This window comes from Camelus bactrianus, chromosome 6 (assembly GCF_048773025.1).
Source record: "Camelus bactrianus isolate YW-2024 breed Bactrian camel chromosome 6, ASM4877302v1, whole genome shotgun sequence".
In the NCBI taxonomy this organism is placed as follows: domain Eukaryota; kingdom Metazoa; phylum Chordata; class Mammalia; order Artiodactyla; family Camelidae; genus Camelus; species Camelus bactrianus.
The window spans coordinates 73,081,068-73,097,429 of NC_133544.1; the positions used below are offsets into that span (position 1 = coordinate 73,081,068).

Consider the following 16,362-nt stretch of genomic DNA (forward strand, 5'->3'; position numbering starts at 1 on the left):
GTACTTTCCATGTGTTTTTCCAGTATTTTATATAAGTATCAGCCTATGTGTGACTGGTAATTAAGAAATTTATCCTTCACTGCAGATAATTTAAGAAACACTGCTCTGGTGTGCTGAATTTTCTTGAAAGAGAGGCAGGTCCTTTCTGACTGTCCCAAGATCCAGCATATACGACTGTAACTGTACTATTTAAAGTTTACATTTGAAAATGTCAGGTGTTGTAATAGAACACTTAGATATAAGATTAAACATCTTTTTCCTTTTGATGTGCCAAGATGTTTTTCCCCAATGTTTGGAATGTTTTGTTGTATGAAACTTAACAGATTCGGGAAGAAGACAAGGATCCAGTCTACTTGTACTTTGAAAGTATGATGACTTGTGCCCGAGTTAGAGTATATGAACGAAAAAAGGAACAGAGGCAACCATCACCATCCTCATCATTCCAGCAGCAGGGCTCATGTCATTCGAGTCCTGAGAACTGTAGCGTAAAGGTGAATTACTTATTGCATAAATTTCTCTTTTTAACTTCCAGTTCTTTGTTGCTGGTATTAGAATTTACATTACTATCAGAATAATTGGAGTAATTCTTGAGGTGCTGAGGTTTACATGATGTGTATATCAATTTGTCTGTTTCTCTGCATACTTCTTCTAGAGAATAGTCCCTTAGGGGCGTTGAAAGTTATTCTTTCTGATGTTGGAGTAATTTTTAAGTTTAAACATTTCTGGTTTTAATTAAATCATTTATCCACAATTAGGATTTGCATGTATCCACATAGGTGAATTTTCTGAATAAGTGAAACTTGTTCCATTAAACATCAAATTTTTTTCTTCTTTATAGAATTACACTATAAAATGCAATGTTAATTCTTTTCTTGGTAATTCAGTCATTATCAAGGACTTGAGAGAGCAAGACTACTTGTTTTTGTGGTTATATAGTATGATAGTTACGCATGTAGGTATGAAGATACTCTTTGAGCTCAATCTTTCTGCTCTTTCAGGCTGCTTTGAGAGATTATGTCCCACTTTCTGTTGATATTAAATATGTATCAAATTGAAGTATTTCTGTGTTATTCTCATCTTTAGGAGCTGGATTCTGAACAGCAGCCCTTGAAACCAATGACTTGTGACCTGGAGGATGATTCTGATAAATCACAAGGTCAGAATGAAAACTAGATTTAGATAGTAATTGTATAGGTGTGGTTTCAAATAATAATGGGAAGAAACCAAAGCTACTAATCCAGAATATGTCTAACTACCCTGTTTCTAGTTTTTGCTAAAAATAGAGATGATAAGTTTTTTCCAGTTATTTGCTGTGTCTGTCACTCCTTTTCTAAGAAATACAATTCAGTGGTGTTGACGTGATATGTTGTTGTAAGAGATATTTAGGATGAAGTCCGTGATTTTTTTTTCTAACCCTCTTTACAAACCTCCGCAACATTGGCATCATTAGCTATTGAAATTTTCCCACAGGTTCTTAATAGCTCTGCCATTGGAGAAATGCAGAGGGACAAAGGAAGGAGTATCACTGATTTATCTAATAAAGGTTACTGCCAGAATCACTAGGTTGAGGGATAGTGTCTAGGGAGTTAACTATTCTTGGTTTTGCTTCTTTTTTTTTAAACATTTTTTTTATTGAGTTATAGTCATTTTACAATGTTGTGTCAAATTCCAGTGTAGAGTACAATTTTTCAGTTACATGTGAACATATGTATATTCATTGTCACATTTTTTTTTGCTGTGAGCTACCACAAGATCTTGTATATATTTCCTTGTGCTATACTGCATAATCTTGTTTATCTATTCTACATTTGCATGTCAGTATCTACAAATTTTGAACTCGCAGTCTATCCCTTCCCACTCCCCTCCCCCTTGGCAACCACAAGTTTGTATTCTATGTCTGTGAGTCTATTTCTGTTTTGTATTTATGTTCTTTTTTTTTTAGATTCCACATAAGAGCAATCTCATATGGTGTTTTTCTTTCTCTTTCTGGCTTACTTCACTTAGAATGACATTCTCTAGGAACATCTATGTTGCTGCAAATGGTGTTATGTTGTCGTTTTTTTATGGCTGAATAGTATTCTATTGTGTAAATATACCGCATCTTCTTTATCCAGTCATCTGTTGATGGACATTTAGGCTGTTTCCATGTCTTGGCTATTGTAAATAGTGCTGCTATGAACATTGGGGTGCAGGTGTCTTTTTGAAATAGGATTCCTTCTGGATAAATGCCCAGGAGTGGGATTACTGGGTCATACGGTAAGTCTATTCCTCCTCTTTTGAGGAATCTCCATACTGTTTTCCACAGTGGCTGCACCAAACTGCATTCCCACCAGCAGTGAAGGAGGGTTCCCTTTTCTGCACAGCCTCTCCAGCATTTGTCATTTGTGGACTTTTGAATGATGGCCATTCTGACTGGTGTGAGGTGATACCTCATTGTAGTTTCGATTTGCATTTCTCTGATAATTAGTGATATTGAGCATTTTTTCATGTGCCTGTTAATCATTTCTATTTCTTCTGTGGATAATTGCTTGTTTAGGTCTTCTGCCCATTTTTGGGTTGGGTTGCTTGTTTTTTTGTTATAAAGTCGTATAAGCTGCTTATATATTCTGGAGATCAAGCCTTTGTCGGTTTCATTTGCAAAAATTTTCTCCCATTCCATAGGTTGTCGTTTTGTTTTACTTATGGTTTCCTTTGCTGTGCAGAAGCTTATAAGTTTAATTAGGTTCCATTTGTTTATTCTTGCTTTTATTTCTATTGCTTGGGTAGACTGCCCTAGGAGAACATTTTTGAGATGTATGTGAGATGATGTTTTGCCTGAATTTTCTTATAGGAGGTTTATTATATCTTGTCTTATGTTTAAGTCTTTGATCCATTTTGAGTTTATTTTTGTGTATGGTGTAAGGGAGTGTTCTAGCTTCATTGATTTACATGCTGCTGTCCAGTTTTCCCAACACCATTTGCTGAAGAGACTGTCTTTATTCCATTGTATATTCTTGCCTCCTTTGTTGAAGATTAGTGGACCAATCTAGATTTGTAGATTCATTTCTGGGCTCTCTGTCCTGTTCCATTGGTCCGGTTTTGCTTCTTAAGACTTCATTTGCCTCCCAGCTTTTTCTTTATGGTATGATACACAGAAAAAATGACAATATTTCTAGCACATTGAGGTAAGTGGAGGAGGCTGCCTAAGAGCATGACCACCCCAAAGGCTGAGGAGATCTGTATCCTGACATACCTGTAACTATAGCACTTTGGGAGATTCTGCTATAGAGATCCAGGTGTCTAGTGAAATACACATTTAGTTAAGATGTTGCCATGAATATAAATACTTGAGACCACTTGAGTAGTCTTGCATAAAATGTGAAAGTGAAGCAGTCATATCTAAAGGCACAGAAGTAATTCAGAAGTATTTTTAGTAGAAACTAAAGGTAGAGTACACCTTAAAGAAAAAAAAAATATCTCTTGCTGTTCTTTAGGATTGACTCTACACATCATGTATTACAAAGCATCTTGGAAAGTATCTTTGGTTTGCCTATATTAATGTCAAGAATACCAAACAGTACCAAATAAGCCTAACCTTGGTTATAGGTCATGCTTTGTAAGCTAACACGTTCTTATGTAATAGTTATGACTTTTTAGAGCCGTCTTTTAGGACTCCATTTTATTAAGAGATCCCAGTGAGCAGGATAGTGAAGACTGTTATTGTCTGATTCTCTAGAGTCTTTTTCTTGGAAAACTCTCAAATTGTGAGTGTTTAATTACCACTAAAAGTACATGGCAATGGGACACTGGGCAACTGTTGAATTGTTATGCCCCTGACACTTTCCTGAGAACTCAGGAAAAATAAAAATCTTTCAAAGTTTGGTGCAAAATGCTTTGATGCAGAAATATCTTTCAATTCCTTATCAGAAAAGAGCTGGAAGTCTTCCTGCAATGAAGGGGAATCCTCTTCTACCTCCTATGTGCATCAGAGGTCACCTGGTGGTCCCACCAAACTGATAGAAATCATCTCAGACTGCAACTGGGAGGAGGATCGGAATAAGATTTTGAGCATCTTATCCCAGCACATCAATAGCAACATGCCACAGTCACTTAAGGTGGGCAGCTTCATCATTGAGTTGGCTTCTCAGCGAAAGAGCCGGGGTGAAAAGAATCCTCCTGTTTATTCTTCTCGTGTGAAAATCTCTATGCCATCATGTCAAGACCAAGATGATATGGCTGAGAAATCTGGATCAGAGACTCCTGACGGTCCATTATCCCCTGGGAAAATGGATGATAACTCTCCTGTGCAGACAGATGCCCTGGATTCAGTAAGGGAGAGATTACATGGAGGCAAAGGTCTGCCCTTTTATGCAGGGCTTTCTCCTGCAGGGAAGCTTGTGGCCTATAAACGTAAACCCAGTTCAAGCACATCTGGGCTTATCCAGGTGAGAATTATCTTTAATCTGGATGTAGCACCTTTTTATACTTAGGTAACATCTTGATTTTTCAGAGCCCTTTGTGGGCCTTATATCATTTATTTTTGCATTTCCTGGGAACTGGGTGACAAAAATCATTATTTCTTTTTGTAATAGGCCTAGGTTAGATGCATACCTAGAATGAATTTTGGGCACTTTTACAAACAGAATGGTAGAGCCCTGTGTCAGCTTACTACTTTTCCCAGACTTGAACTGCATTTTCCTACTTAAAACTGTATTACCTGGGCTGTGGTGATATTTTGACAGCCAAGCAAGGATAATAAGGGGATTCAGTCTAGTTCTCGGGCTATTAGCAGATAGCTTTCAATATAAAATGAGGTGAAATTTTGAGATAGGCAGTAGATGTTTGGAAACTTGGGAGAAAATTTTAATTTAGTAACGTTGTTACTCAAATACATAAATTGAAAAATGTTGAGCCACAGTTTACTTAATTACTTTTTTCATTGATTCATAGGATTTTTGCCAGTATAATCATTGTTATAGGACAAATATTTATATCCTTGCTAATTTACTAATTCAGGCAGGTATATTAGTAAAATTATACAGACATCTAGAAAATCCTTTGGAAAGAAAAGTTCTGAAGTAAAATGTAATCACAGTCAAAGATTTTCTCCCTTCTGCTCAGTGACATTAAATGCATTTTTATATCAGAGTAGCAAATGTGGGGTGGTATCTGACATTGTTGCTAAGGTTACTTGACTTTACTAGCTTGACTGCTTCTCTGGGCTAAGGATTGTTCCATTAATATGACTGATCTACTTTAAAAAATTTTTTATTGCAGTTGCTGTGTAACTGCTTCTTAAACTCTTAGTGAAGAGGAGAGTATTTTCTTCTCATTTAGTTTGTGATTTCATACTTTGAGAGCAGAGACTTACCTGAGATCATTTCTAGTGAGACTAGGACCCCTCCCCCCCAATACAGTCAGAGAAATTTTGTGTTCCTTCTCCTATCGAGGACTCAGAAAGCCACCATAAAACATGAACTTGCATAAGCAGTCAGGGCATTGTAATGTACTTTTTGGGGAAGCCGCTGAATAGTCTTCAGAGTGAGTCCCAAAGGAGCAGACAGGGATATTTGACCCAAACTCCACAGAGCCTGGAAAACTATATAGTAATGTTTACTTTAGGATGGGTAAATCATATTCTTTGTACCAAAGTTGAGGCATGTATTTCTGACCTGTCTGGAAATAACAGTTTTACTTAAGTAGCAAAGAGTAATTTTGTTTTGTATCTTAGAGGAGAGAATAGCTTGCTGTAGCTGTTCTCACCAGTTCCCTATTAATTTAGAGTAGGATTTTCTCTCACTCCACTCTCTTACCCCCTTAAACAATGGAAAGGAGATACAGGAAAGGATATCTTCTCTAGTCACTCAGCAGTATGACAAAGAACTTGGTTAAGAAACTTGGGAGGTTTTTTTTCTTTCTTTTTAAAACTATTCTGCTGCCCAGCTCTGTCAGTCTATCAACTTAGGCAGCAGAGGAAAATCTTTACCTTGTTCATTCATTGACTTTCATCTGACAGTTTAGTGACTATTTTAAAAATTACGAGTTTTGACTAGTATTTATCATAAGCCCAAGTTTTGTCCAAAAGATGATGACAGTTACCTTCAAAGTTGAGTTTTTTTTTAAAACTGAAAACCGAGATGACTTTGTGGCTTAGGTATTTGTAACAGTGGCTTTCTCATAACTTAAAGTAGATTCACCATATATTTTCCAAATATGAAGGATGCCCTAAAGGACCCTTGTGAGAAGGCTTCATTATGCCTCTGGTCTTGTCAGAGAGATTCTGTGGAACACAGTTACTCATTTTTTGTTGATGATTGTTAATCGCTTAACTAGAATTGCTATTGATAAGTAAAACAATTGGAGGAGTCCTTAGATTTGACTGTATCTTCCACATATCTAGGATATAGGTATGATGAGTTTTTAAATTCTGTTTCCAAACTACTAAAATGAAGATGAGTTATAGTTCAGTATATCAAATGACACAGCATTTTTTTTCACCTCCTAAATACTCAGATTATACCATATGGAAAAAGTCCATCTCTTTTTCCCTTTAAATATGAAAAATAGACTTTTAAAACCTTGTAAAAATGAAACCCTTGTCAAGGGAGATGAGTTAGCAAGAGAATTTTATCTTTACAGAATTTCTCTTTGCCACTTGTTTCAGGTTAATGGTAAGAGTTACCCGCAGGCTAAGTTGCTATTGGGACAGATGGGGGCATTGCATCCAGCCAATAGGCTAGCTGCTTATATCACAGGCAGGTTGCGACCCTCAGTCCTGGACCTCTCAACCCTCAGTACTGTCATCTCCAAGGTAGCATCCAATGCCAAGGTGGCTGCATCCAGGAAACCACGTACCCTGTTGCCTTCAACATCCAATTCCAAAACGACATCCTCCTCCGGCACTACAACAAATCGCCCTGGGAAGAATCTGAAGGCATTTGTCCCGGCAAAAAGACCAATTGGTAAGTTGGACTGTGTGTATGTTTTGGAAAGGGTTGTGACTTGGTGCTCGGCCAGTGGATACAGATACGGGGGTTGTAAAAATTAGAGAAATACAGAATTTGGCATTACTCTTATTCTTGATGTCTATCTTCCGTGAATTTTTAAAAAATTGTTTAGTAACTCTTCTGATAACCTGCAGCACTAGATGAATTGAATTCTAGTTAGTTTTACAGTTATTTCCCAGACTTTTAGACTGTTTTATTAATGTAGAAAAGACTTAGGTTTTTAGTCTTGTTTTTAAAAAGGGAAGGCATATTCTTAAATACTTATCCTAATATAATATTTCTCCTATAAGGACTGGTGTTTTTGGTACGAGTCATCTGTATGTTCCTTAAACTTGTGAAACCAAGGAGCTTGCAATATCAAAGTACGTTGAGTTAGTATGGGCTTAGAGTAGAAGGCTCTTGTAAAACACAAGTTTGGATACATTGCTTTATTCTGTTCATTCCTTTTCTGTGAATAAAAACCTCTTTTGTTCAGCATCGCAATGCTAGAGTCTGTAATAAATTACCTTCTTGAAATTCTGTTTTAGCATTGAGAATATATACAGTTGGCTTATTGGATTCCTCTTTTTGTTGTTTCAAATCTGTTTAGGAGTGTTTAGTAAAAATATCATTTGCTCTATTCTTATTCCTCTAATAGGAAATTGAAATCTCTGGCTGAATGCTGGAGTTGTGTGAAGATGGAGGATGGGCATTGTATGCCTTAAAAAGAACCCATTTTACCACTTTCTTTAAAAGTAGCTTTAATTGGTGAGGTTAAAAAAATAATAATCTTATCCTGCCCTTTTTTGAAAAATGTCTATACATTTTAGAACTATGCAGAACTTAATTGTCTTGTAAAAGGACAGCAATAAAGAGGTGGAGGTGCTGGGACAGGAGGAAGTAGTGGAAACAAGTTTTAAAATTAGAATTAGGAATACAATTTCCTTCTTACTTTCTTCATCTGTTTTAGATGATGAAGTTGTGTGCTACTGTATTGTCTTTCTAGTTTCCTGGCAGTTTGACTGTATGGCTATATTACATAACCAGCAGAATTTCAGAAGGAACACCCAATTTTAATCCCTTATTGTTAGAATTTTAAAGGTTTGGTTGGGTTGAAGGATGTGTTGGATTTCTGTGGGTAGAAATTGGCATGTGTAATGCAGGTAGGTAGTACCTGTAAGAAATTGACCCAGTGGTACACAATAAATGTTGATAAACACAGTCACTATGAGAATAAAATATGAGAACTGAAGAATTTTGACCTGCAAATTTTTATTTGCAGCGGCTCGACCCTCTCCTGGTGGTGTGTTCACACAGTTTGTGATGAGTAAAGTTGGAGCCCTGCAGCAGAAGATACCTGGAGTTAGCACACCCCAACCCCTAACAGGGCCACAGAAGTTCAGTATCAGACCTTCTCCAGTAATGGTCGTCACACCTGTGGTTTCTTCTGAGCCAGTTCAGGTGTGCAGCCCTGTGACTGCTGCTGTCACTACTACCACCCCTCAAGTGTTTTTAGAGAATGTTACTGCTGTGACACCTATGACTGCTATTTCTGACGTGGGAACTAAAGAAACTACTTATTCTTCTGGTACCACCACTGCAGGGGTTGTTGAGGTCTCTGAAACTAATACCAGCACCCTTGTAACACCTACCCAGTCTACAGCCACTGTGAACCTTATCAAAACGACTGGGGTAACTACCCCTGTGGCTTCAGTTGCTTTTCCTAAGTCTTTGGTAGCATCTCCTCCAACCATAACTCTTCCTGTTGCTTCCACTGCTTCCACCTCCATAGTCATGGTGACCACAGCTGCATCTTCCTCCATGGTGACCACACCAACTTCATCTCTGAGCTCTGTTCCCATTATACTCTCTGGAATTGATGGGAGTCCACCAGTGAGCCAGAGACCAGGTAAGGCCTAGATGTTACTAGCTGGTTTACTGTATAGCTATTTGTATAACTTTGTGGTTGTGATAGGATTATAGGAATATCAGGTGTTTCTGCTAAATATGATCCATATCTTCCTAAAAACCTTTGCATTCTGCAAAACTGAACATGAAAAATAACAGAGCTCATGGTTAATACAGGGTTAGGACAGTCACTGAGAATTCATGCAACTTTGTAAACAGAGCACTAATAAAAACTATGACTGGTGCCTTGGAGATAATTTGAACAGCCTTGACAGCTGGTTTAGTGGGGCTAGAGATCCTCAGGAGATTAAAAATACGCAAAAACATTAGAGTGGAAATGCTATTTGCAGGATCCTGAAATATTGTGTATGGGAGTGGAACTCTGAGCCAGTAGAGCAGCTGTTAACTAAGGTGGACACCACAGCAAGTGCACACTGTTGTGTGCTGTGTGCTAAGTAGGGGCACACACCTCTGAGGAGGGAAACAAGTGTAAGTGCTCCCTCTTGTGTGTGTGTGTGTGGAGGATGCTGCTTCTTTATAATTAATAAAGAGAGGGCTTCTGCTTCTGCTGCATCCAAGTTGAGGGCTTTTTCTTTCTCCTCCTTGTTGAAGATAAAATTCTAGTTTCTCTGGCCTAGTGAAAATCATTTGTGAATCAGCCCAACTCCTGTATGCTGACTGACAGTATTCTCCTTTTTAATTATTATACATAAACTTATTGAAATAGAAATAAAGAGGACTGTTTCTTTGTTTAGGATTCTTATATTTTATATGTTTCTCAACTTTTTTGTTAAAGTTAAAAATTTTCTCTTATTGGCTAAGGTTAAGTGAATTTGAAATAAGAATATCTTACACTTTGGTAATTTTTATATCCTAATTCAGCCAGCTAAAGTAAGTTGTTCTCTTAGTATACTCAAAGAGGCATTATTGTGGAAAAGAGTGTGAAAGACTTTGCAGGATTTAAGGGGAAATAAATAGCCAACAGCAGTTCTGTCTTGGTTATTGATATTTTTCCTATTAGATATTTTTGTTTTTGGTGGCATAGTCCAAATCCTTGTTGATAATTTTAGGAAAGAAGTGATTTATAAATTGAAGTGCTGTTGAATGGAAAAGTGGATCACAGTATTAAATTTGTTTTTTGCTTCTTCCCATAAATATACATACCAAAAAAATGGTTAAAATACAATTTCAGAAGTAAAGTTGTTGATGATGAAACTGTTTTGATTTCCTAATTGAATCTCAAGGTTCATACCTTGTCATATTTTAACTGGTCTGGTTTTCTAAGTCATGGATTCCAACCTTTCGTTATATTTTTAATTCTATCATGAAACTGTAAAGTAGTTTAGCTTTTTATAGTTCATTTTTTCTCAGATTTCAGTCACTTGGAATATACATCTAGGTATTTTGCTCTGATTCCCATTTGTACTGGCATTGACTTAATATTCTTATTTAATCAAATCATTTGTTCACTTAAATGCGTTTTTTAAAGGAGCAGTATTACTATAATTGGAAGCCAATATTACTTGCCAAAATAGAGGTTAACCTCATAAATAAATACACTGGAAACAACAATAATAAAAAAAATACTAAATTCTGACTAGCTACTGTATGTTCTTAGCATGTAGCTTGCTTTTTCTGTTAATGAAGAAAGCTGGAAAATACACATATCAAAGACTGGTATATAATCTGTATATAATCCAAAGTTTAATATTTTGACACTGTGAAACAGTGTTATTCTATATCCATATTATCACCTTAAAGTATCTTCTGTAATACCACTTGAAGAAATAATATTATTAACAAATTTTCTTATCTGCTTTTTTATAAATGGAGCTGGCTCAAATAACTGCAGCTTTTAAGGAAGTGTGTGTGATTTTGTTCTAGTTTCTTAAAGAGGATCCCAACTTGGGTGTTCAGACATCTATGACTTTTTCATTTGACTTACCTTCTTTTGTCTTTCCCTTTTTTACTGTCTCACACATTTGAGTAAATAATCATAATTGTCTTTCCCTTTTTTTCCCTCTCACACATGTGAGTAAATAATCACATAATGTATTAAAGGCTACTTTTATTCTCTGAATTGGAGTAATTTGGTTTTAGATCACTCTCTAAAACTAAATTTGAGTGGGAATGTTCAGGAAATTAAGAATGCTTTAATATGTTTCTAAATTCATATAAGATAGATGAATGTTTTTGTTTAAGTTGCACACTTTTTTTATGAACAGTTTGGTCTCTTTGTTTTATTTCATTTTCAAAAGTAGTCCTGGAGCTTCTATATATAATTTGTTATGTAAATGTTAAGATATGTTTTGTGGGCAGAATGCCTGTCTGATAGAATATCACATATTAAGCTAAAATCTTTGTTTTGCTTGGCTTGTTGATTTTTCTGTTTGGTGATAAACTAATGAAAATTTTTGATTAGTAATAATGTTAAAGAAGTTCCCTAATTTGAATGCTAATGTTAGACTACTTATGCTTTACTATTATCATTATTTCTGTCTCTTTATCCCCATGGCCAATGTTTTTTTCCCCCACATTTTAGTATTTCTAAATATCTCTTCCAAACATTGAAGTGCATCTTTAGGTACTATTAATGTTTTGAAATCTCTTTTAATTCACATTTTCTGCATTAAATTTCTCCTTTTTCTGTTCGTTTTGAAACGGTCTTTTGCCTCTTCCTAATCAGGCTTTATTTCCCTGCTTTTTTGATGTCTCTTAATTTCATTCCATTGGGGGGGTATGTTTTTTTTCCCTTCTGAAAAATAATTTCCACAAATCTTTATACTTTGCTTATTTGTCAGTGAATTTAAAAGCCAAGTTTTTGTACCTTGTAATTTTTAGCCCTTGACTTTATCTTTCTTGAGTATGACCTGTGGAACTAAGTCATAAGTCTAGTAAGTGTTAACAGCCTGAATTTTTAAGTTGAAAAAAGAAGACTTTATCATCAACTTTAATGCAAATCCAGGTTTAGAGGCCTGCCCATGTTTTTCATTAGGCACAAGTATTATCTCTTCAAATGCACCTCTTGACAAGTGATACGTTCTTTTTTTTACCAGTATAAGTGTAAGGCCCTGCAATGTATGGTTAACTTCTAGGTTTTTTAAGATAAATTGTTTTCATTCAGTAGACTAGTAAGTAGTATTTCATAGAGGTACAGGATTTTACCAACTCTGTGATTTAGATTAGGAATTATTTGTAACATGGTTAGATCCTATGTCATAATTTTTTCCTGTGCATTACAGGGAAATTCTGATACTATGTTTCCATTTCCTGTTTTTCAGAAAATGCCCCTCAGATTCCAGTGGCTACTCCACAGGTCTCTCCTAACACAGTGAAACGTGCTGGACCTCGACTGTTGTTGATTCCAGTGCAGCAAGGTTCTCCTACTCTTAGACCTGTCCCAAACACACAACTTCAGGGACATCGAATGGTCTTACAGCCTGTTAGGAGCCCAAGTGGAATGAACCTGTTCAGGCACCCTAATGGGCAGATTGTCCAGCTCCTCCCTTTGCATCAGCTTCGAGGCTCTAATACCCAGCCCAGCTTACAGCCTGTCATGTTTAGGAACCCAGGTATAAAATTAGAGATCTTTCTGATAAATTTTTCTTTTCTTGAATCATTTGATTATGTGGTATGTTAATACACCAGAATTGGCTGTCTTAGTGTCTTAGAGTCACCTGTTAAAAAAGAAAAGCATACTTTGGAAGTCTTGATACGGGCAATGGTGATTTAAAGTGTTCTTTTTCTTAACAGGATCTGTGATGGGAATCCGGTTACCCACTCCTTCCAAACCTTCAGAGACTCCACCGTCTTCCACTTCATCCTCTGCTTTCTCTGTTATGAATCCTGTAATTCAGGCTGTTGGGTCTTCTCCAGCGATGAATGTTATTACTCAGGCACCATCATTGCTTTCTTCTGGACCTAGTTTTGTGTCTCAGTCTGGCACATTGACTCTGAGGATCTCCCCTCCTGAACCGCAAAGCTTTACAAGTAAAACAGGCTCTGAAACAAAAATAACCTATAGCTCAGGAGGGCAGCCTGTTGGTACAGCCAGTCTTATTCCTCTCCAGTCTGGTAGTTTTGCCTTGTTGCAGATTCCAGGACAAAAGCCGGTTCCCAGCTCCATTCTTCAGCATGTTGCTTCACTTCAGATGAAAAGAGAATCTCAGAATGCAGACCACAAAGATGAAACGACCTCTTTAAAAAGAGAGCAAGAAACTAGGAAGGCCCTACAGTCAGGAGGAGAAGCTATAGACCCTGAAACTAATATAAGAAACCAAAATTCAGCAGCTGCTGTCTCAGAAGAAACCCTGAATGATTCCTTGGAAGATAGAGGTGATCATTTAGATGAAGAATCCCTTACAGAAGAAGGTCCTGCAACTGTTAAGTCTTCTGAGCATGCCAGTATCACTGGGTCTCATTCAGGTGAAGACTATTATAAAGATGTTGATGAAGAGTATGGGACTAAAAATCGTAACAGTTCCAAAGAAGAACTGACTATTCTAGAAGTTAAGACCATTTCTGAAAGAGCCAGTCAGACAGTCCAAAGTGTAAGTAATATGCAGCTTAAAAAACTTGGTGATGTGACAATAGAACAGCAGAAGGGCTTAGACAATCCAGAGGGAAAATCGAATGAATTTCCAGTCATCTCTAAAGAAGAAAGTAAACTTGAATTTTCGGGGAGCAGAGTTGTGGAGCAGCAGTCTAATCTGCAACCAGAGGTCAAGGAGAAGGGATGTGGAGATTCTCTGGAGAAGGACAGCATTAGGGAGAGATGGAGAAAACACCTGAAGAGCCCTTTGACCCAGAAATGTGTTAGAACTTCAGAAGAATGCAAGAAAGAGGCAGATGAACAGTTAATTAAAGAAACAAAGACTTGTCAGGAAAATTCAGATGTGTTTGAACAGGAACAAGGCATCTCTGATTTACTTGGAAAAAATGGAAGTACTGAGAATGCCAGAGTTTTAAAAACTGAATGTGATTCTTGGCGTAGGATTTCTAGTCCTGCAGCCTTCTCCATTGTTCCTAGGAGAGCTACAAAAGGGAGCAGAGGGGAAGGACATTTTCAAGGTCACTTACTGCTATCAGGAGAACAGATAAAACCAAAGCAAGAGAAGAAGGGTGGGAGAAGCAGTGCTGACTTCACTGTTTTGGATTTGGAAGAGGATGACGAGGAAGATGAGAATGAGAAAACCGATGATTCTATTGATGAGATTGTGGATGTTGTTTCTGACTACCAGAGTGAGGAGGTTGATGATGTAGAAAAGGTGGTGAGCCCATTTTTGTTGTGACTGAAACCTCAAGGATTTAAATGATTTATTAGAGACAAGTAGTTTTTTCAGAAGATCACTAAGTCCTGATACATTCACTTGGATACCTAGGTTTAGATCATGATTAAACGACTTTGTAGTTTTTAGGCTGTGTCAGTCAGGTAACATTTATTGAGCTTATTTTGTTCTTGTCTGATACTATGGGAAGGCTGGCTTGAGCCTTTAGGGGGAATAGATGCTTGAGAGTCCCTATCAAATTAGTTAAAAAAAAAAAAAAAGTCCTGAAAACACTACTCTCATTTGATCTCAGTTTCTTTGACATTTTCTATGTGAAATGTTATAGCTTATCTGGTAGATATATAAGAACAGGGAATGGGTGGCCTTAGAACTGGAAGATAATTTATAGATCTGCATTTATAGAGATGTTTTTCATTTTAGAGAAAAATGAAAAATACCGTTTAATATTTTACTATAACCCTGATTAAGATGTTTTCTAATTATCTCCTGAAATTAAATAATTAGTTTCTAGAATTAATATTCTGAACTTTGGTCATCTTCCTTTGTAATATGACCTTTATAATTTATTATTTTATTATTCTGAGGCCATTTTGGTAGACTTTTATTTAGGGTTGTATTTGCAGAACTAAGTAACTGAGAGTCAGGTCTGATACAGAGCAGGGAGTTGGACAGACTTTTTTTGTGAAGGACCAGATTATAAATATTTTAGACTTTGCAGGCTAGCTGACTTGCTGTTGCAGCTACTCAAATTGCAGATTGTAGAGTGAAAGCAACCATAAACAATACTAAGTAAATGAGTGTGGCTGTGTTCCAGTAAAACTTTATTTACAAAAACAGGTGAGGGGCTGTGGTTTGCTGATCCCTGACATGGGGTCTGATGTAAAAACATAAGGAGGTCAGCTGCCTCTGGGGTGGCCTGAAATCTAAATTGTGTCCTTCTGTCCAGGAGCAGATAATATGGCCCTCTGCAATGATTGTCATGCATAGCTGTTTTAGAATCTCCCTTCCTTGAGATTCATTTCAGCCTCTGTGTTACCTGGTCCTTCTCTGTTAATGCGTAACTTCCTTATGCAGATAAACTAAAACAAAAAAGAGTTTAAAACCCTAAAATGTTTAAATATTCTAATGTTCCTGTGTTGGTTATTTCTGTACCTCAGCTGTCTCATTTGTAAAATGAGGATCTAGCTCTACAATTGGCTGCTTTTATATGCATTTGCCTCACATTCTGTCTATAGGTTATTCCTTTTTGAGGACTTGTATCTATAGGTAGTTTTAGGAGTTAGATTGTAGATCTTCTGGCACTTTTTGCAGAGTCTCTCATTGTAGTTAAGCCTATGTAAGTATCAGACCAAAAATAGTCCAAATTTAAAACCAGTGAAAAACTATTGAAATCAGTAGGACTGATTTAGTAGTACAACTTTCAGAGTGTCTTAATCATATGGGGTGGCAATGCTTGAGTTTCCTAATAGAGAATATGACAGAGGTACACCGGCCTTTTTTAAGTAAGGGCATTATATTAAATGATCTCTCAGTCTTTATTCTATATTGTATCTATGTACATGTCTGACACCTATGATAACTTTATGCCTTTGATTAGCATTATATTGGAATAGTATAAGGAAAGTTGTGCCTCTTTAATTTAAATCTTCCCCAATGAAGTTTATTGGATATTATTTACAAAGCCTGCAATTAAAGCCGTGCAGTATGCATTCTTTAGTTTAAATATTGTAAAGCATCTACCTAACATTACTATTTAAACTCTTTAGATTCTGTTGGGGCTCTGTTGATTTAGCTTCCTGAAGTTAATTTTAATATACATTGTTTACATTTAACAGACATTGTTTAGATTATGCTTAAATTGGGCAGCATAAATGATGGCTTGCATCATTTATGTCTATCAGCCATATGGAGCGTGTAATTTGGGGGTAAGTAATATTTCCAACAGGTTTAAACATAGAATTAATAAACTGATTGGGATGCTTCATTTTGAGTTGTGCCTTTCTGGTACAGTACAGTTAAGTAGATAACATATTCTCTGTTTAATTTCCGACATAATGAACACCACTTTTAAAGGTGGACTTAAAAATATTTGTGTATCTCATAATCTGTGTAGTCTACTGATAATATAATAAATTTACCATGAGTTTCTGTGATGGGTGCTCAATAAATGCTTACTGATTGACTCATTTTTGGCATAATTA

General features: G+C 36.5%; 1 protein-coding gene across 26 annotated transcripts in view; it reads left to right on the plus strand.

The window, feature by feature from the left end:
- The window catches only part of MGA (MAX dimerization protein MGA), a 142,701-nt gene that overhangs the window by 113,030 nt on the left and 13,309 nt on the right, over nt 1-16,362 (plus strand). For 7 of the 26 annotated variants that reach the window (XM_045524300.2, XM_045524301.2, XM_074365929.1 and 4 more), the window contains exons 11-17: nt 324-491; nt 1,084-1,156; nt 3,907-4,424; nt 6,644-6,941; nt 8,248-8,874; nt 12,155-12,445; nt 12,627-14,143. In XM_045524300.2, coding sequence (XP_045380256.2) covers nt 324-491; nt 1,084-1,156; nt 3,907-4,424; nt 6,644-6,941; nt 8,248-8,874; nt 12,155-12,445; nt 12,627-14,143 — 3,492 coding nt within the window. Of the gene's footprint in view, nt 1-323; nt 492-1,083; nt 1,157-3,906; nt 4,425-6,643; nt 6,942-8,247; nt 8,875-12,154; nt 12,446-12,626; nt 14,144-16,362 lie in introns of those variants that run through there. The other 19 variants (XM_045524304.2, XM_045524314.2, XM_045524312.2 and 16 more) reach the window with 19 other exon arrangements.